General features: G+C 30.5%; 1 protein-coding gene across 1 annotated transcript; it reads left to right on the top strand.

Annotated features, from left to right (window-relative positions):
* Positions 1–22: 22 nt before the first annotated feature.
* LOC126759928 (activating transcription factor 3) lies at positions 23–22503 on the top strand. The gene is made up of 4 exons (XM_050475124.1): positions 23–1256; positions 15086–15605; positions 15668–15757; positions 17120–22503. The coding sequence occupies exons 2-4, from the start codon at positions 15393–15395 to the stop codon at positions 18542–18544; spliced, it is 1728 nt and encodes a 575-aa protein (XP_050331081.1). The 5' UTR covers positions 23–1256; positions 15086–15392; the 3' UTR covers positions 18545–22503.
* Positions 22504–23206: the final 703 nt, after the last annotated feature.

Genomic DNA, 23206 nt, shown 5'->3' with positions numbered 1-23206 from the left:
ACGAGTTGACTTCAGTCATTATTGTGCAGTAAACTCGGACGTTACATAATGTAAAAGCGTTCGCGAATATATTAAGAGATTTCCAATATTACACCATTATCAACCTTTGTCATTGAAGAAATAATCTTTCAGTGTTTAACTCCCTTCGATTTTTTTATTGCCAATTGCCTTCTCTTTTGAAATGTTAATAATGCCAACATTGGTAGTGAAATTATTGCTCTATAATAGGGGTTGTTTGAGTACTTGTGGTCGAATTGTGTCAAGAGAGTGCAAAGCTCTCTGCTCCGACTTTAGAAATTAAAGTAAAAAACAACCACTATTAGCGTAATCTCGAACCGTAGGACAAATATCAATATCATAGAAGTTATACTAAATAAACAACTAACTCGAAAGCTAGACGAGAAACACGCGAGAAGCGTGCTCTCTCTCTCTAAAAGGCGAGGCCGTATCTTCTTATTTTTCGGTGCCGGTTAATAAATGGCTATTGCCGTTAGAATAGAATCCATAGGTTGACTCAACGACTCTACGAGTTGTCTTCGTAGACATCGATTGTGCCGCCATCGTAACAGTTGTCGCTGTCGCTGGCGTTGGCGTTGTCAGCGTTGACTTTGCTGTTAGTTTATGTATTGTCGCATTAAACAAATTCAAAATTTGCTCCTAAGTTTATTTAATGTGTTGGACTCGTCGTGAACGCAACAATCACTCGCGCTTTATAAGTCCGATTGCCTGTTGATTTTCGGTAAAAACTATGAAAAACAATAAACTGTTTTAAAACAAAATTTGTTAAACTTTTAGTAACCCCTTTCGTCTTAAATCGGTTCAAATTATTTGAAGTGTCCTATGATTGTGTGGATAAAGTGGAATGTGACGACAAGACCAAATATTTATTAGTAATTAAGAATGCAAATAAAATGTGCAAACAAGTTGTAACAACCAGTAAAGGTTAAAAAAAAAGAAAGTTACCAATTTTATACAGTTTGAAAACTAAAAGTGCCTAATGTTTGTGTTTAATATTTTTTACAAAAGTCTCCTAAATAAGAAAAATAAGATGAAAAACTTAGAATTATAAAGCTGCTTATTAAATACATGTATATTAAAAAGTGACTTATCAAATTAGTGTTAAAGAAATACGGATTATTAAGACGATTTAGTATATTTACTAAACTGCTAATATGCATATTTATGTACATACATACATATGTACATATATGCAAATCTCGCAATAAAAACTGAAGCTTGAAATCTGTTTAAAAATCGTAAGTTTCTAAATGAAGTTATTCAATTAACTTTAATAATAATTTGAATTTTATCATAATTATATATGTACATACATACATATGTACATACAATACTAGAAAAAATAAATGTACATATGTATGTATGTATGTACATCTTTGTCAACAGGTGTTTACTTATTCACTCTGTAAATTTTAAATGCATACATTCGAAAATATTCACACATACTATACATACATATGTATGTATGTATTGTCAGTATGTGCACACTATTTGCATAAGTCCATACAGTATTCTCCACTTTTGAACATTTTTCCATCATATACATATTCTATAGATATGTATATAATTTAATATTTGTATGAAATGCGCCTATATATGTATATATGTATGTATGGATATGTATATAAATATATTCTCATATACACATGTATGTATGTATGTATACAAAAAATAATATTTACATACTTATATTCATTTTACTTTTCTTTTCTCGTGGCCGTATGCCATCAGTTTGAATAAGATTCTGCTTTATAAAAGATATCTTCTTGGTTGGAATATAATCTCATCATTCTTAATTTGTTTGATGTGCGCCGCGGGCACTTATGTATTTTTTGGCACACTTGCCAATCGCTGACGTATCAGCTAATCACCTTGTCTTGCTCAACCACCCTCTCTTCTGCAAATCTTTGAATGAGTATTAAATAGGAAAACATGAATTATAGCTAACAGCGGAAAACGTGGACCCAAAGATATTAGAATTTTCTTCTTTGATCAATAAAACTATTCGTTTCTACACATTTCCGTATGAACACACACTTTCAAATAAATCTCTCACAATATGATTATAAATATTAAAAAAGTCCCTCTATATACAAGTATACATAATTCTAAGCAAAAATGTATACATAATGTGTGCCCTGTCTTATAGTATACACATACATACATACATACATATATAATAATATACATTTATACAAAATTGAAATGAGTTTGAATTGAGAGGAAAATGCTTTGGGAAAACGAAATTTGTGTCTATTAGAGCCTTTTCACACGAGGCAACTTTTGTTGCGGCAACTCTTGGTTTATGGGCGAGGGGGCGACGAGGAGAGGGGACTCGCGCCGAGTTTCCAGTGTTCAGCAACTCGCTTTGTGTTCTTATTCGTAGCAGTTCGCTGCGACGTTTTTCGGCATTCGTGTTCTTATTTTTTTGAAATTAATATTTTGAATATATTTAAAAAATTTAATTTCATCTTTTGGTAAGTAATTTGCAAATATGTATACAAATATACATAATATAATATAAATATTTTAGAAAATGGAGTATGACGAAAAAATCGAATTAATTAAAGATATTGTGAAATGTATGGAGGAAGCCATACAAATTGATTCAGACGATAGTAAAAATTTGTTTTAATAAATAAAATGTATTTCTTAATTGACAGAACTGATTAATATATGTGACAGAGTGGCCCAAATACCTATAAGGAAAAAGAAACGACAATGGGTTAAAGTAAAGAGTAGACAATGGGTTAAAGAAAAGTGAAAGAGAATGAGAAAAAAACTCGAGCAGAGTTGCGCAACACAAGTTGCTCGTGTGAAGGTAATGGGCGACAGCAAAAGAGAATCGCCCGAGAATTAGCAACTAAAGTTGCCCCATGTAATCGTACACTTATTCGCACAACTAGATTCCAGAATTTTTGTTTTGGAACTCCAGATGAGCGAAGCGATATTGCGTAGTAATTTCACTTAAAATCGGAGTTATGTGGAGGTACATACATACATCCATACATATATGAAATAAAAGCTTAAAGAAAAATATTATGTATGTACATGTTTGTATTAAGGACAATGCGAATAACATTTTCAAGGGTGGCAAGTCAACAGTAACTTCATATGTACATATGTATTATAATATATATACATAGATATGTACATATATTGTTATTAAAAGGGATGATTCTTCAAACTCTTACAAATGCACATTAATTTAATATACATATGTATATAGAATATACTATATAATATGTAATGAATTAGGCCAATACGATTTTTCTTTTTACAAGCTACTAGCAATAGTCAAAATCTTTAATTATGAGTTATATGTACTACCTATGTATGTATAAGTATGTAGTATATGGAATATAGAAACTTTCCACATAATGACAAAAGACACTTTCAAAGTATTTAGATATTATCTGCTATTGCTGAATATGGACTTAAATGAATTATTTTGAATTTACATTTTTATTTAAATCCATTTTCGATTTATTTTAACCAAAAAAAACGTACCGATTAAAACTTATCAGATAAAAGGCGGTCGTAAGCTTAATTTTTCTTGTAAGCAAATGAATGGTTAGACAATTTCTAACAAAAGACGTTAAATTCTCATTGACTCGGTGCAAAAGGAACTTGTAAAGTAATTCTCATGTTTATAGGTTTTTTATCTTATCGTTTTTTAACATATTAAAACACTGTAGAATGCAATTGAGCGTTCCCAAATCTATGGTGAGCATAGGCAATACATGTATGTAAGTATGTACATATGTATATACCTACAGATAAGTAAGCTGAATGGTGTATGGACATACATTCATATGTATACAACTAGATACAAGCTGACAGACATTCATGTTACTATGTAAAGGTGGACCATATGGTCCAAAAAAAATCACCAATATGCATATGCATGTATTTCGGAGTCTACTTTAAAAATATTTTATTTTTAGTTCGACATACATACATATATTTTAGCAAAAAAAATTTCTATGTACATACATACATACATTCATATATACACACAAATGTATATACATATGTTTGTGTTACGTCTCAAAATTATTCTATTTTAACAACAAATTTTGGTAATAATAACTTATTAAAACGAAATTATAAAAGGTTTGCTATTTTTACTTGAATTAATTGATTCACGTCGTAATTTTACGTTTCCTTTTCTCATTCACATTTAGTATGACTATTTCTCCATTTTAATAAAACGAAAACTCGTTTGGCATTTATAATTAAATCCACCCTCCTTACGGACGGACGCTACACCAAACATTAATTCTTAGCTGTCGGACAAGAAAAAGCTCCACTGAAATCCGCCGAAAAACATGTACAAACAGAGTTCGTACTTTTTGTTTTCATTTGGAACTCAGTACGTTAGCTGCTCTTGCCGGTGTTTTTTATGTTGATTTGTTTTTGTTGTTAATTTGGTGTTCGCTTTATTATTGTTAGTATTACTTTTGCCGTAGGTTTAGTGTCGGTTTTTATTTTTTGACGTTCTGTTGCTTTCCGTCTAACCTTGAAGTACATATATTTTATTAAGTACAGTACATGTGCGTGAGTTGGTCTGTGTATATACATACATATGTATGTATCTAGATATATGTAGATATATGTATATATGATTATATAGAGTTAGTAGCTTAAATTTGCTTATGTATTCTATTTTTCTTACTTTAGTATTAATTTATTTACGTTAGCAAAGTGTTTGAAGGTATTAGTGTGTGTGGTACATTATTATTTTTTGATTATGTATCGCTTCGTTGCTTTCATTTTGAATTCAATTACAGTGGGGTAATACGACTTCTTTTTTAAATGAATACCTCAATGTAGTTAGTTGTATTAATACTACTAACTTAAAAGTATTCAAGTTAAAAAGCAACGTTTAAAACCGTACTTCGTAGAATATATAATAATAACATTACTGAAATATAGTACATACATATGTATGTATATTGTCAGAAAATTGCTCAAAACCTTTAAATTTTTTTATATTTTTATTTTTTATTAGAGGTTTTTGAATATAAATTTATTTATGTATAGCTTTTCTTTCCAAAAAGAATTAAAAAAAGAATGTTTACAATGGATAGCAAACATACATCGTAGAAGTGAAAACTAATACAAATTTAGATTTGACCAGAAGCAAAATGGCATTCATGCATAACATGTTAATTACCGAAAAAAAAATTACAACAAAACACAATTAGCATTTCAACAGTATGTGATGGCACTTTACTAATACATATGTATGTATATAATCACAATGGGTTTGCTTCCATAACATGGCTACACAAACATCAAGCAATTTTTTCAATCATAGGCCTAAAAAAATATATAATGTTTTAGCTTACAATTAAATAAAAATGCTGTTTTTTGCTATATATTCCGATTGTCAGAATTTTCCATTTCAAATTTTAATTTGAATTGAACACCTTAACAGATTATTAATATTAATATATGTATGTACATATGTGCTATGATTTGCGAACATATTAATTCTATAAGAACTAACCTTTACTTGGACCATTTTATTAAAGATACATTATTTATGTTTGTAATGTGATTAATATGTATGTTCGAATTTTATGCAAGTCGATGTAGCACTCTTGAGCACGGGATATTCAAATCAGCTGTTTAACGCTGCAACAAGTAGTGCATCAACCATTTATAATAAATATTTGCAAAGTGTGCCATCAGTAGTATATAATTATTAAGAGATGAATACTAATAAAAACAAAACAATTTATATGTATATGAGCGCACATGTAGGTATATATGTATGTACATATGTATGTATGTATGTACATACACAATAAATTGAAAATCAACTAAACATTCATGTGTGTTAGTAGTGCTGTAACAATGGTAACACCATGGCAATGGAAGCAATACTGTCGCTTCAGAGATCGTCAGGTGTTGTGTAGGTGGTTGTTATAGTATAGAGGGATTTATTTTGCGTGGGTATAGAGCAAAACTCGATTCGGCGGTAAACGAGAAGTAAATAAAAAAAAAAGTGCAATAATATCGGGTGATTTTTTAAGAGCTTGATAACTTTTTTTAAAAAAAAAACGCATAAAATTTGCAAAATCTCATCGGTTCTTTATTTGAAACGTTAGATTGGTTCATGACATTTACTTTTTGAAGATAATTTCATTTAAATGTTGACCGCGGCTGCGTCTTAGGTGGTCCATTCGGAAAGTCCAATTTTGGGCGGAAAGTCCAATTGGGCGTCCAATTTATGCGTTTTTTTTTTTAAAAAAAAGTTATCAAGCTCTTAAAAAATCACCCGATACATATATACAAGTTGCACCGCCCGCTATCGTCCATACACCTCGCTCATTGAACAATTGACTTTAAAGTAGAGGTTAGGATCAGCTACATTAGCAATTGAGGTGGGCGATCATTTCCGGATTACACGCATCAGCGTTTTTGAACAAATTTGTATAATGAAGACAACTACCTCCCGGTGTATATGAACCAAAAATCCAATGCAGTGATTTGTTTTGATTACTACTTTAAACAAATTTTCACAAAGACAAATTCATATTGAATGTATCATTAGATTGATCGAATCAACCACTTTAATTCGAAGATACACAACATATAACGTATATAAAATAATAATAAACTAAACTACGCATAATTAGGAGATGGGATAATCAGCTAATTAGAAGGTGATAAATAAGCCAACATTAATGTAAAACTATTAGTACTCTTTTGCGCACCAAAGAAAAAAGAGAAGCGAAGAAGGTTTGAATGGCGCAGTATTGAAATTAGATATGGTGGGTGCGATCCGCGTTCTGCGTTTTACGGAAATCCGGTGAGAATCCATCCAAGCCAGCGTGCTGTGCCACTATTGCACAACCGCTTCATAAACATTTCGCTTTTGGCCTTCTAGAGTTTTAACCCCGAAAGCTAAATAAGTATGCGTCGACCACACCCAAAATATATGTATGTACACATGGAGTAACAGAAGAAGAGAGCGGAGCGACTAACAGCCATCTAATTAATTTAACTTTAATTGTGGCGCAACGCTTTAATTCGTTTAATATTTTATTCCGAACATTTCTCAGTTGGTTTGTCTACGCGCCTGAGTATACTATACATACCTATGTGCACTGTTTGTCATTAGCAATTGGTTAAACTTGTAGGATGATTGTAATAAATGTTAACCCATAGGGGTAATGTAATGCACACTGTCAAATTAGGTTTAACATTTTTTAAACATTTGTCCCAAAATATTTGAATAGTACTTTCTATATGTACATTGTTTAGTTGTGTTTAAGAATCTTGTATTTATACATACATACATATGTATGTATGTATATATACATATGTATATTCGCGTATTTATTTGCAAATGTTCTGACGTAAATATGACTATGTGTAATGATAGTAGTCGTTTTCGATCTCGTATACAAATTTAATTGGACAAATTGCAAAATTACTATTGTTAAAATAAGAATAATAAATTAAACAACAGCTAAGACTTAATTCATATTCTAGGGTTAAAGCTTTTTCTCGCAAACTTCTGGTATTGTAGTATTGGACGTGGTTTATTAAAAAAATTATCATATTTTTGTTTCGATATCTGGTTTGAGACAGGTTTTTACGCTTTTAACATTTGGATTATTATTTTTTTTTAATTTTGGGTCCGATTTGAATATAATATTTACGTGTTGAACGCGAGGCAAGAGCTCCATGGGTTGTTAGGTCGAACCTGAGTATATATGTACTTAGTAGCATACCTGAAATTCGTATTTTGTCATTACATAAGGATTTACAGGAAATATCAAATTTTTGGAATTAAAAACTCTAATGACAATTTAGCTGCATGGTATCAGAAATAGTTAGAAATTAAGAGTTTGGGGAAATGCCAAAATGAGGAAGCCAAATTCTTATCTAGTCGATGAAATATCAAGTGAAATCAAGTAACAAGAAATGCTACTTCTAGATTTCTAAATTTGAATATGAAAAACCTGTTTTCATTGATATTCAAATTAGTCAAAAGACAGCAAGCGCCAAAAAATGTAAATATGTGTATTCCCTTTTAAAAACATATGTATGTACATATGTATATGTTTCATTTAGAATCGTTTTAACTAAAAATCCTAAAATCTGTAATTGGTAGTGGTCGTGTCAACGGCAAATTCAAGCGATATACATATGTACATATGATTGTCATCAGGTGAACAAACAGCAACAAATAATAAAAGTTACACTTATTTCTAAAACACCCACTTCTAACAAAATGTATAACAAATTCATTGCCAATTCACAAATAACGAGAATTACAAAAATGCCGACTCCTTCTTGGCACACATTCAGAAAGGTCGACGATGGGTCAATTCTCTTTGCTTGATTTATAAATGTATTCAGATGCAACACCGTCACAGAATCGCAGACTGTATTGACGCCAAAAGAATTTCATTCATTTTATGCTCAAGAATTTCTATGGCATAAAATTTGATAAATAAGTCATGATACATGAATACCAGATATTTTGCTCCCCTACCTACTTATATGTATATACATATGTATGGATGTACATATATTAGCGGACTTGCGCAGGCTTCACAAAAATTATATGCATAGAGCAGAAGGAGGATGTATTCAATCTAGTTACTAAGCAATCGCCATTTAGTCAAGCATGCAATACATAATTGTTTGTACATATACGTAATGTACATATGTATATGCTTAAATATACAAATTGACATGTCTGCCGTAAGTTTATTTAGTGAGATATAAAAATGAAACAGCAAAGCGAAATGTTTTGAAAATGAATTTAATATGAAAAATTATACGAAATAAAAGTACTGAAAAAGTAAAACAAAGTTCCTCATTGTAACTTATTTTTGTAAATTTTATTACTGCAATTTTTGCTGTTGTTAAAATTTTTGATTCTGTGCGTTTGACGGCGGTATTGCTTTGAACGATTGCGGTACAGCTTAATTTGAATTTTACTAGCATTTCGTCTAATTACGCTCATGCTATTGTATTTTCCTATATTCATGTACACACACTCACTTAGAAAGAACACATCACACATGCGGAGGTGGGGCGTACTCAAATTTTTATAGCGATATTTGTAAAAATGTAAGTAGAAAAGTAAAATGGAAAAAGAGAGGGTGAACTGGGGAATTGTGCAAAATTATAGTTAATTCAATGTCAAAGGATGCATGAAAGCTCTGTGAATTTTATGATCGACAAAAACTGCAGCAAGTGTAGAGGCGGGATGAGCTATCGCTATAGCGGGACGTTGCAGCTGTAGATACTACATATTTCCACTTTTATTGCCCAACGCTGTACTGACATGCTAGCGTACGTGGTGGTGTAGGGTGCGTCAATGCAACAATGTCGACAATAAACGTGTCTCACGTTGCTTTGCGCTGGTGGCAAAGGTGATGGCTGTCATAAAAAAGAAACCATAAATGTAACTATAAATTTCACGAAATGGTTTTTACTACAAATGTAAGCAAATGGGAGAAGGGGTGATGTATCCCTAAAAAGTAGTTGCAATTAATGATAATTGCTAAATTTTCGTTTTGTGCTTTATGAAAACCATTACTTTTTAACTTTAATGTTACAATAAAAAGAAAAACATGCAAACAACAAAACACAAAAACCGAAATTAATTGAAAAGCTTAATTTAGTAATTCTGAAATGCAGGGTCACATATGTAGGTATTATACGTACTTTCAATAGATTTAATTTAATTTTGTCAATTTTTAACCATACATATGTATGTATGTAGATACAGTGAAATTCCCCATTACAGATAGTCCTTATGAACGAACACTTCTCCTAACCGGACAGACACTATTTAGTTAATACTTCGTTCAAATTATCTCTGATTAACAGACAAGATTTCATAAAATGTGCAAAGAAAATTGTGTACTATTTGTATTCCCGTTTTGTTGGTTTATTCTTAATAATTTATGGAGTTTTGCGACAGTTTTTTAAAAACAATGCAGCAAACAACTTTACTTGCGCAAGCGCCGTCTAGTTCGCGGTAGCTCAACGGAAACTAATGGGATAATTGTCATTCATTCACTTCTGCGGGACATTGGCTCGCATTTATTAGTTCCGTAGAAATTAGTTATTAGTTGTAGCTTATGGCTCTAAGAAAAACTTTTTTAAACACACGTTTTTGCCACGCCTCGATATGAGGACAACTCTTATTGTCGGACAAAAATACTGCGACGTTGAGAATCCGGTTATAAGGCATTTCACTGTATATCTAAATAATTATATTCGTATATTACGTAAATGTTAGTGTTAAAAACGTCTTCAAATTCGTAGAAACTTCAATTTCTCTTCCATTTGTTATCTATTTCATTATAGTATATGTATATCTTTTACATTATATGGCGTTAGACAGACGTCGGCTTTTACACGCAACAAAATTAACTTCGGGCTGCACCACGAAGGGTAATAGATACTATAAGGCACCCTTAATGTGAACAAACATGTGTACATACATATGTATATTTTATGTATGTATGTACATAAAATATTCTATAGGAGAAAAAAATTAGACTCTTTGAAATTTCAGAAAATAGCCAGGCTATTATAAAAAAATAAATAAAACAAAGATTTTTCATACTATCTATTTGCTATCCTTCTCTGAAAAAAAATGTTAAAGAAACAAATTTTATTCACATGCATAAAATATGACGACTTATTTAAACATGAAGTACAACCTTTAATAACCTTTATAAAAACCAAGTTGTAAACCTGGTAAATAAATATGTATACATATGTAAGGTAATTAGTGGCTAGTACATCCGCTCCTTAAAATCACTTCAAGTGCAAGCAGCCATACAATATTTAACTTAAAGACAAGAAATCTAATATTACCCAAAATTAAGCGTGAGTAAAACTTATTGTATTTAAGCAGATTAATCTACTCTAAGCTACATTTGTATATAATTAATGGGAGACAGTTTGAAATAGTATACGCGCATTTACTTGTGATATGTATGTATGTATAGATTTTACGGAATGGGAGAGCTTTCAGATACATGGACATACTTATGTATGTATAAGCACATATATATATAAATATATTCATAGAGTTAAGTGTGTCAAGGCCAACCGAAGTGACGTCTTATATATGTATGTATGTATTTATGTACATAAGTTGGTATGGATACGTCTTCCTTTGATATATGAATTCAGGCAGCACTGTTGCCGTCACAGCCCGCGCATTATTCTGTGGTAGCACAGATATTCCCCAGTCGTATTAAAACTTATTAGCGAACTTGCAACTATGTTATAAAAATCTTCAAAACAGCGATTGGCATGCCACATGAACATAATTCATTTTGCCAAAAATGAAATTGGGATTGGCTAAATGACTAAATTTGAAAGGAGTGCCGACCTCTTTATCACATGAATTGCTTAAAATATGCATTTTAATCAATGTTTAATGCTCAACTATTTTTTCAGGCTGTATTCTTACTAATTTTAAAAAAAAGGAATGGATTTTAGTTTGAAAAGTCAGAAACAGTCTGATTTTTAGAAAGGAGGCGCACATTATTTAGATACGTGCTGTTCTGATAGAGTTATGTATAAAATCTTATTCTTTCAACTATGTCATGACTTAGCAAACGTTTGAAACTTTCCTTAACATACTCTTGCAGATTAAAAAAAAATAAGTTATTGACTTATACGATTATGTGCATTTACATATGTATATAACAACTTGTGTATATACATATGTAAGCACAAAAATTACTTTTAATATTTTTAGACTTCTACCGCCGTATTAAAGCGAATAAATATGCTGCTCCCTGAAGCACTTCCTGCGAACGTGTCTATCAACACTGTCCTTGTGTGCATTGACTTTTCGCAGTCTGATGATGAAATAAACGCTATGTAAAATAAACAATACTAACACAAATCGGAAAAAGTTAATGCATATACATATACATATGTATATAAGAAATGTGGTTATAGAAAATAACTGATGTGTCCACCAACTATCTATGTACATACATACATATGTATGGCGACAAATACATATCCACATGACTTTTTTTGGCAAAGCCGTGTTAATGCCCGATATCCAAAATTGGTACCGAACTTGCAAATTTATGTTATAGACGTTAGAATTGATTGCTGTTTTAGCACAGCGTATAAATAATAAGAAATACAAGCAACCACGCATTCACCGGATATACATATGTATGTATGTATGTACATAAGTATGTACATATGAATAGAAACTTCATACCCACTCATATGATCATAAGAGTACTAAAATGCTAATAAGGAAATACTATACTAAAAAAATACATTTAATGTCATGGAACCCCTTTAGTACATTTGAATGAAATAATGAACAAAAGCGGTAAATGTTTGTATGTAAATAATATAGTAAATAACATAAAATAAAAAATAACAAGCAAGTCTAAATGAAATATGTATGTATGTACATATGTATGTATGCACCTAAGTATGTGTATATTTCTATAAAAATGAAATAGCCCTTTAATTACTGGAAGTGAACAAATAACGCTTAATTAGAAATTTTAGAGTCGCATTTTAATTAGCAGAAAATGCTATAAAATGCAACAAATTGTTTAACAGCAGGCGAAAAACAAGAAAACGTTTTAATATTGTTCCAAACCGGAAAATTTAAGAATAGAGTTTATTCAATTCAAACATTGAATTTTGCTTAATATTATTATTATTTATTCACATTATACGGAAATTCAAAACAAATATATTTAAAAAACGGTGTGCAAAATGATGGAATGGAATAGAAAAGACAAACCACCAAAAAACTATACACAAATTCATAGAAATGCAAATTATGTTTATGGGTATGTATAAGGTTTCGTGTTTTCGTGCTTAGGAGATAAGTAGCTTAAAAACGCAAAAATTAATAAAAATCAAAGTTTTAAATTTCATCTCCACCTTTGTGCTTTGTTTTCTTCGCACCAAATTCACCCACTTGAAAACAACAAGCTATTCTCAAAACGATATTCACAAATTAAACTCAGTAAAATAAAGACAATATGTATAAAGTTATACATACATATATTGTTTGTATGGTCTGACTTTCCTGTGTCTCAGTAAAACGAAATCTACAAAATTTAGCACTATAATATTTAAAAACGTGAGCCCCTCTTTTGCGCATGCTGTTCGGCCGCGAATGAACCACACCCACGAAACGTACTATACATATGTATTATATGTAATATACGTGCAGTTGTACTATGTACATATGTACATAAGTATTCATGCAAACAGGTACACATGTTCGTTTGACTTCGTATTTTTCGAAGCACAAACTTCCATCCAGCTAGTGTATAATGATTTATCATAACAGATGTTCAAGAGTATATGTACATGCATGCGAATTCATAAATATTTGGACAATTCCGTTTAAACATTAAAAAATTAAAGAAAAAATAAAAAATAAAAAAACATAATTGTAAATTTGCATTTAGTTTGATTCATTGTTTACATGTTCCCCAAAAATTATACATACATACATATGTATGTACATGAGTATTTATAATCAAATATGTTCATCGCGATTCCATTAAATTTTTTAAGCCAGCAGTGCACAGCTGTGACCACAATTAGCACATCAAAATAACATGCATTCCCTGACTTCTTGCTTAAATAAATTCACGTATTGTACCATATACGAAAATTTGTACATACATACAAATCCATGAGTACATAAGCAAATATTCTAAATAAATACTACTATATTATATATTAGAAGTTATATAAAAGTGTCTACAATGTAATAATTAATAAAAACTTTTAATGGCTCAGATTTATTCACAATCCCAAAATTAACATATACATATGTATGTATGTGTGTATGTATGTATTATAGTGGTGCAAAATTCGGAAAATGTGGATAAATATACATATAATAAAATGATAAATATTAAATGATTGAAATAAACATTTATGTACATACCAAAAGCGTGATTTGTGCCTAAGTGAACTACATGCCTTTAAATACACTGAAATTAAAAAATAATAATATTGTAATAAAATACACAATATATGTACATACATACATACATATGTACACATTTTCTATAAAATATCTATTGAAAACAGAAGTAAAATAAAAATTAATAAAACGTACCTATACATATGTATATGTATGTGTATACATATAAATGAATACCATTCTATGTAATATATTTCATTATACTAAATAGTTTAAACATACATACATATGTACATACGTCTAATTCAATCGGTAAACCGTCATAACCCACTAGTAACAATTGCTTCACCGGGCATTTTTAATTTATGATTATCTGATTTGATAATGAGCAGTAAACAATAAATATCATAATATTTATATGTATGTATATAAATAGTAATAAGCGTGAGTCCAAAAAAGCACAAAGAAAGATAGATGCCCATCCAATACACAATAACAACCAAGAAGAAATTCTTAATATATATTTTTGTATGTACGTATGCATACATACCTACATAGATATGTAATAAGTCCGTGAGTATATAGTTATATAAACATTGTCGAATGTCATAAATAGACTTTTAAAAGACTAATGCCACCAACCATGTAGAAGTCATAATTTCAGCTCCACTTGAATCTCAACTATTATGATTTATGGCTTTTTATTCATACATACATACATACATAATCGCAAAAATGTCAAAATTATTAAGTTATGTTGTATTAAAAATTATGATTTTTTAAATTTATGACAATACTTTTTAACATAAAAATATGAAATACTTTTAATTACATCTACAACTTTCGGCAATATATATTTTTTCATTGCTCAACCGATGTTGCCTTTCACAAATTAGAAGACAGCGACCTTCAGTATATATGTATAACAGTATGTACATATGTACATATTGTAGTTAATTGAATAATTAAAAGTAACGAAAATTCTTACTCATAAATTTCAATTAGCCCTAAATGAATTAAAATTCTAACGAATGAGTCTAATTATTGTATGTTGCCTCGCTGAAATATTTCACTGATATCTATTTCCCTGCATATCTTTAAAACCAAATTAATGTATCTGTCTTTCTATTACAGAAATTTTGTTTTGAATGTCTTTGGATCTGCCTTCGTAAATAGATTTTTATATAAGACTCAAAATTAGTCTAACGTTACAGAGAAATGAGGATGGATTATATGGGCGGCGAAAAAATTCATACTTTATGAATATAAATTTGAATGTGATACAAGTAATAAAAATAAATTAAGAAATAATAACAAAAAGGAAGTTTGAAACACGCCATTCAACGCTTTTATCTGTGATTTTGCGCTGTAATAATTCGCATTAATATATATTGTTTTGGGCTTTGGTCTAAAAACGAAATTAAAACCATAAGACAACATAATGTTTAACCTCAACACACCATCGTCATTGCTGGGCATCGATTGCTCTGGCCTAAGCACTACACCAAAAACTCCTGAAATTGTGAACTCTTTAATCGCAATGACAAATCCGATGGACAACTATAGCTTCGCACCTTTAAATAATGATTCAGCTGCGTCAACTCCTGGTAGCGCTGTCTCAATGCGTAGCTTTAATGGAACCTCGATCGCCCAGGTTAAAAAAACTTTTTATTATGATAATATGAAAATAGTGCATATTAAATTTATCCTTTATAGATCATATCGCAAGATAGTAGTCATTCCAGTTCTTCAACATCACCTGCAGACTCGCCTAGTGGGATAAATACTACACCAAGTGTTCAACAGGTACACTTTTATTATTTATAATTCGAACTAAATTTTTATAACTTAACGCACATATGTACATATGTATGTCTAGAATACAAGCAATCATTAATATTTCATAAATATAAAAGGCTATCCTCCCCGAATAATATCTCCTTTCTACGACTTTTACCCGTCATCTTTCTGAAAGCTTAAGAATATTATATTAACTAAACAAATAAATAGTAAATATTACCAAAAGCCCGAACGGCTTCCAAATTTAGGTCAAATATTTACATTGCTGTTTTCTTTATATGCGTGCGCACCTATACTTAGTACATGCATAAAACGCGTTTACAAAAGTGTGTGCTGGTGTTTTATTGCTTTTGCCTTCATTCATTTAAAGGTGTGGGCTTACTCAACGACCAGTGCATGCAGTCTCTCCTCGTGACATTGATGTGTGAAGTTTTCTTATCAAGATTGACGCGGTCCAGTCCGCATTGATTTTGTAACAGAAACAACTGCAAAAAACGTATAAAATCTGTCTGCTTTCATATTATGCCTTTCTATCTCTTAAAGAACCCTTTAAAATTTTATATGAACTTATGTATGTATGTATGTATATAAATTTGCATATATGTATTATATTTGAACTTGAATAATTTCGTACAGAAGTTAAAAAAAAAAATATTTTGTGGCTCAGGCGATCACATAATGTACCAGTCAAGATTTAACCAGCTCATCCATAAGCTTTGTACGTATGGACATATTTCTTCAAGAAAATGCATGCATAACAAGATTCGAACTATATGCATGTGTGTATCAGCAAATGTATGTCACGTGCTGTTGTAGGTGTTTAGTAAATACATGGATTTATTTATATTTCAGTTTCGTAAAAATTACTGCACTCTTCGTTCCATACCAAAGAGTAATCACTTTTACATAGCAGCGTATTGAGATGGAACGAAAAGTGGACAAGCTGCCATACTTGGAAACTTCAAACCAGTGCAACATACTTCCCAAATATGTATTATCCACTTTACTTCAAAAATAAGCCTTTTTGCATTTATGGATATTGCCGACAAGCAAGATTTACTTAAAAAAAAGTAAACAATGGTATTTTGTTTTTTGTATAAACCAAAAACACTACTTCATTTTCCAATGACGACAAATACATACATATGTATATTGGATATACACATTAACCTGGCAATATTTTTTTTTTTTAATTCAAACTCAGATTACCCATTAAAAATAGTGCATAGATTTAAAAGAAAAAAGAAAACTATCATTATATCATTATTATAACAATTTTTATAAAAAAAGAATTTAATTTAATTATTTCACTTAAAGTAACGAGCTTACTGATGCATCTGCTTTTGATGAATTCTTTTTCGGTTACAGACGTGTTCTCAACTCATTAAGGCTGGACTTAAGCTTTCAATTCAAAGCAAGCGAAAACTGTCAACTTGCGATTCAAGCTCTAGCTCCGATCAGCCAAACTCCAAATATTCCCGTCCAGATGAAGATGGCGAGGAATCAACGGATGAAGAAACTGAATGTAAGACGTCTTCAAAAGGCCTCACACCAGAAGATGAGGATCGACGGCGACGACGCCGCGAACGCAATAAAATCGCTGCTACTAAATGTCGTATGAAGAAACGCGAGCGCACACAAAACCTTATAAAAGAGTCGGAGCAATTGGAAACCCAAAATGTTGACTTAAAAACCCAAGTTCGGTCTTTAGAAGTTGAACGTCGCAAATTACTTGATATGTTGCAAGGCCATTCAACAACTTGTATACATGCAGGTGGATTAAATTTACCTTCTAAACTATTGCATTCACCAGCTCATAAGTACCTCACCGCCATTGATATGGATGACAATAGTACTGCCAATGGAGACATGTCTACAGCAAACGCCACAGTTAATAGAATTCAGTCCCAAACGCAACAACAAGTTCAAGTTAACAACACTTTCAGTAATCAGTCAACTCATGGAACACAACGCACCGCAATCCCACCAATGTCAACCATCAAATTTCCACGGAATGCCGCAGCTGTTGCCGCTGCTGTTAATCACCAACTGCATCAACTACCAACACAACAACAGCATTTGCCAAATGGCTATTGCAAGCCGTCACCAACGCCACAGGAGCTTGGATATATAACTTCTCCATCACAAGAAAATATATGCTTGCCTGCAAACTTACCGAAACTTTCGTCACAATCTTCTGCTACCCCCCAAATTGGAAGTGCCCCCGTAGTTTCTTCCATTAACCAACAGCTCTCTGATTACATTCCTAACTGTGAAAATAGTCTTGGTTTGGTATTAGCTAATACTCCCACCTCGGTTCAAAGCAACGACGACGGCAGTGTATTACTTGGTGACATTGTTAGCCCCATTTCAGTCATGCCTACACCTACGACGGCGACAGAATTCGTAAAAAATGAGCTAGTCGACTCGCAAAGCCCCTACACCACCGCTCAATCAGCAGAACGTTTCCTTTTTGAGAGTAATTGTGACAGTTACGTAGACATTAAACATGCTGTCAGCTTACATCATGGAAGTCTCAGTAATAACAACAACAACAATAATAGCATCACAGCTCTACATCAAAGCAGCAATAACAACCTTATGGATTTCAATACCTCACTGATAGGTGGAAGTAGTGGGATTGTACCTTTCCACGATCAAATATCGATTAAAAATGACTACTTGCACGACACCGATTTGTTGGCACAACTCACCGGAGATGGTGCTGAATTTGTGGACCTTGATTCTAGTGTTGCGGCAACATTCATGACAAACAATGGATGTTTGGCGTAAATTCGATTTAATAGTTATTGAGAAAATTAGAATATGTTTTTTCTTTAAATTGAAACATTTAGCATCCCAGTGAATATGATAATCATGCAATTATTAAGGCTAAAGTAAATAAAAGGTAAATAGTCAAACAGAGGCAGCACTGACTACAAATGAAAGGTTAGTCAAAGTATGTGTATGCTTCTCCAATCAAAACATCCTAGAATTGAAGTAAGTAAAAGGTAGTCTAGGCTTCACAAAACTGGTACGGGATTTCAATAACACATGCGTATACACTTCTAAATGTGTTTTAAGTCTTCCACTAAGTAATGCTGAATTTATTTATATGCTTACATTTTTTACATTTGATTATTACCTTCCAAAAACAATTTGATTATTTCCATACCAGTTAAATAAATGAAGCCCAGTTACCACCAATCTCGAATATATTAATTGACTTGGTGGTTTTAATACATAATTCAAATAAAATCAAGTATTTTAGACGAGAACTTTCGGTGGCTTTACTATCTCAAAGATTCATAGAAACGAGATAATCTGTTAAATTTCGTTACAATCTGCAAATTGGTAATTGTAGGGCTTTCATATATTGGGAATAGCACTAAGGGAATTTTTGTTTTATATTTTTTCTATTGACATACATAGCATTCCAAAACTACAAAACCAGTAGATATAAAATTTAATTGCTAAATATTTTATAAACATAGCTATTTGAAGAATCACATCCGCAGCAGTAATTACTATTTTTAATAGCAACAATATTTATTTTATTTTATGCTTAATGAAAGGCACACTTTGTTATACGAGTATCAAGGTCCGATAAAAGTAAACAGATCTGAGTGAAATTCTAGAAAATCAAAGTCAAACTGCAATGAATTACATACTAATTATGGTAATATGTTAATGAGATTAGGTGTGTAGAAAGCCCATCATTTTTATATATACTAATTTCAAAATCTTATATACAAAGATTTCTATATGCGAAGGTTAGGTTATGCAGAATAACTGAGCTACGTGATTGATATTTTTTATATGCTTTCTAAACCTTTATGTATAGTTGTATTTATTTTATGTAGGTTTTAATTGTACAGATATTTTTATTTTGCAATTTAGTATTTAAACAAAAATTTATGATATTATATATAAGTGATATATGTGCGCATATGTATGAGGTTCCATATATATGCAGTAATTTAAGAATGCCTTATATAAACAGAACTAGCAACAACCAATGTAACATACGATCTGCTTAAAACTAAACTCAGCTAACCTCATATTTTATAAATATATTAATGTATAAAACTAATATACTAAAATAAACAAAAAAGAAATGATGTTTACAACCGAAAGTTAAAAATATGCGATGTTCAATGTTGCCTTAAATGTTCATTCAAACGAATATAATCTGAAAACAAATCAACAATACGAAATAGTTTGAATTTGAATAAAGAGTTACCATTCTAAAAGTGCGCTTAAAAGAAAATATTTCTATTTTTCAAATTATACACGTACAGAAATCTATATTAAAGATGTAAATCGCCATGCACATTTGTTTGTAATCAATACAAAAAGGTTTTTGCATCGAAAATTGTATTAGAATAGAAAAGTTCAACGAATTAAAATGAAATAAATATATGCGCCGGTTGCGGTTTATAAAATTAAGTGGTCAAAATTTGCATGTATGGGTGTTAATAAAAATCACTTAAGACATAAATGACACAACTTGGCTCATTTTAAATAAAATATATGCGGTTGCATGTGCCTTCATTATAATGCTTCTTTTTTAGTAAATAACGATTAAAATATTAAATGTGTGATGTGTAAATAAAAAAAAAAAAACATTGGAATTTTACTATATTCAGAATTGAGCATGAAGTTAAATATTTGGATCTAATATTCTCTTTGATGCAATTGATATAAAAGATACAGATATACACATGTTTATGGTCTAAAAGTAACGATGGGACCGAATAATAGTTGTACAAATTATTACGGTTTTGCAGATTTTTGCAAAACGAACTTAATCACAATGTATAAGTGCCTAATAATGTATGTATGTATGGTATAATATATAACAAAAATTTAAAACGAAAAGAAAATGGCAGTAGCAAAACAAAAACAAAATACAAAACAAATGGCTTTCCTTATTTAATGAATAATGTTTTACATGTACATATTCACGTACTCAAAAATATACCATGACTAAAGTTTCAACGTTTGAAAAATTTATTATATGAAATGTATTAGTTTAATATAAGGCAACAATGCCAAAGAAATGCGAAAAGCTATAAAATACTTTCCTATTTGTGAAAATAAGTGACGACAGGCAGACCTACATATGTACATATGTATATAGAATAGGAAATCATCATTGGCTTTCATACCACTCTATTTAACATTTATTCAGATATAGAAGCATTTGAGTATTCATATTGACATGAATTCTATGGAGCCGCAAAAAATGTGTGTATATGTATATTTAAGAGGCACTCTAATTAACAAATTAGGCAACAAAATTACCACAACAAATTATAACTAATCCAAAAATACTTATATGATGTTCGAATCAAATGTTTAATCGGCAATTAAATATTACAGAAACAAACAAAAAAAATTAAATAAAAAATTCACAAGAAAGAAAATTATATATAATTCTGCATAAAATTAAATAACAGTCATTGAATCAGTGCTTATTAATAAGCAATTGCCAACAACTGCACATTTTTTTAAACGAAAATGAAACATAAATAAATATTTGTTGTCTATTTTTGAGTCAGCTATTTCAAAATATTAAACTTGAACCTATCACCAGTGGAAAAAAGTACAAAATAGGAAAATAATTTTAGGTTACACTAATTTTTTGTAAATTGAATTACCTAAAGAAAATTTATAAACAAATAAATTAAGTCAGAATTTAGCGCTACAAAAGTACCTGCTCGGTATACAGTACCTTTTGAATGGCGTAAAACAGCTTGAACAATCTAAAGAATTTTTTCATAAATAAACTTACAGATTATCTTATGTGCAATTGTTGGTAGTTTTATATTTCAATTACATAAAAAACAAAACAAAAAAAAATGTCTATAATGTCCATAATGTACGATGTTATAATATCGATTGATTCAAAGCTTTCCATGTATTTATTTCAAGAGGTAGTTATGAGTGTCAAAGGGCTTACAAATAAAATAATATTAACATGTTTTTGACGTGTGCAAAAACATACTTAAATATATGTATTTGTATTACGCCTAGTCTCCAGGATAATCCAAGCCAACAAATATATACATATATTAAATATATGCCTGTTTGTTTATAGAATGATTCAATTTATGTTTTTTTTTTTTAATTCTTGTTACTATTTGTTTTAAGAATTTATTTTCTGTTGCATTATGTTTGTATAAAGGCATATGGTACAAAATAATACAATGTTGTTGATATAAAATAACTTATTAATACGTAACCAAAAAATGCACACCCGTAACCTCAAATAATAAACGCTAGAGGCAAATACCCTGTTATGTTTAATTTTGTTTTACTTTTGATTGTATTGGATTATATGTTTTAGTAGATTATATGTATGTATATTTATGCAGACATACAACTAAAATCTTGTCAACTTTACAATAATATGAAACATTTATATGTACATGTCTGTATATTTATCACAACTGTAAAGTGAATAATTGACCAATTTCGCAATAATGCACTTTTTAAAACAGCATTGGTTCGATGTTAGATATTCGACCTCACATAAGTTCGACAAAACAAGAAAAGAAGTCTACCGTATTTAAATGAAAAACACTATAAAAAATGTTATTAAAATGGCACTCAATAAAGTACTTACGTACTATATACAAACATATTTTGGGACAGGTGCACATTCGTGGAAAATTAAAAAATAAAATACTAATTACTAAAGGATGAAGTACTAAAACCAAAAATAAAAATAAATGCATTAAAACAGCCGAGAACTGTATTATTATTTACTCTTTTTCATTCTTTCAAAGAAACATTTTGTAGCAATACGCAGACAGTAAGTATAGTGGTGAGGACCAGAGAAACTATAAAGTAATTGTCTATCTTGAGAAATTTTGGGAATGAAGACCCAATTCTGTAAAAGCAGACAAGGTTAATGAATTTATAGTTTTCGGAAACGAGACCATTGAAAAATATACCTTCAAAAAATACATCAGGTAAGCGGGGGAAAAATGCTAAAAATAGTCACAAAGAATGGTTTTTACATGAATTATCGATGCCCTTGTCTATTTATGTTTAAAAATAGGTTTGGACTTTTTTTGATAATGTAGTAAATTCTGCCCACACTGTGCATTTGAAAATTTCCATTTTCAAAGATAAAAATGTGCGAAATATTTGTTATTAATACCCTCACTGACGACTTAGATAGAAAAAACTATTTCTATTAGAAAGATACAAAAAGATAATGAAACGTGTAAAAAAAAGATTACCTAAAACGTCGAATACTTAATAGACAAAAATTACAATAAAGTAGTAGCTAAAGCGCTCGCGCTCCCTTTTTGAGGTGGCTTAATTAAAATATACATAAGCTGATGCTTCCTTCCTTTTGTCCTTGCCTCGCTATGAAAATGTATGTGTAATTCTCTGATAAAAATTCAACTGAAAGCTCTTTGTAAGCTTTTGATTTTGGTA

Source organism: Bactrocera neohumeralis, chromosome 5 (assembly GCF_024586455.1).
Source record: "Bactrocera neohumeralis isolate Rockhampton chromosome 5, APGP_CSIRO_Bneo_wtdbg2-racon-allhic-juicebox.fasta_v2, whole genome shotgun sequence".
Classification (NCBI taxonomy): domain Eukaryota; kingdom Metazoa; phylum Arthropoda; class Insecta; order Diptera; family Tephritidae; genus Bactrocera; species Bactrocera neohumeralis.
The sequence above is the reverse complement of the archived record's forward strand: the minus strand, read 5'-3'. Positions and strand labels throughout refer to the sequence as shown.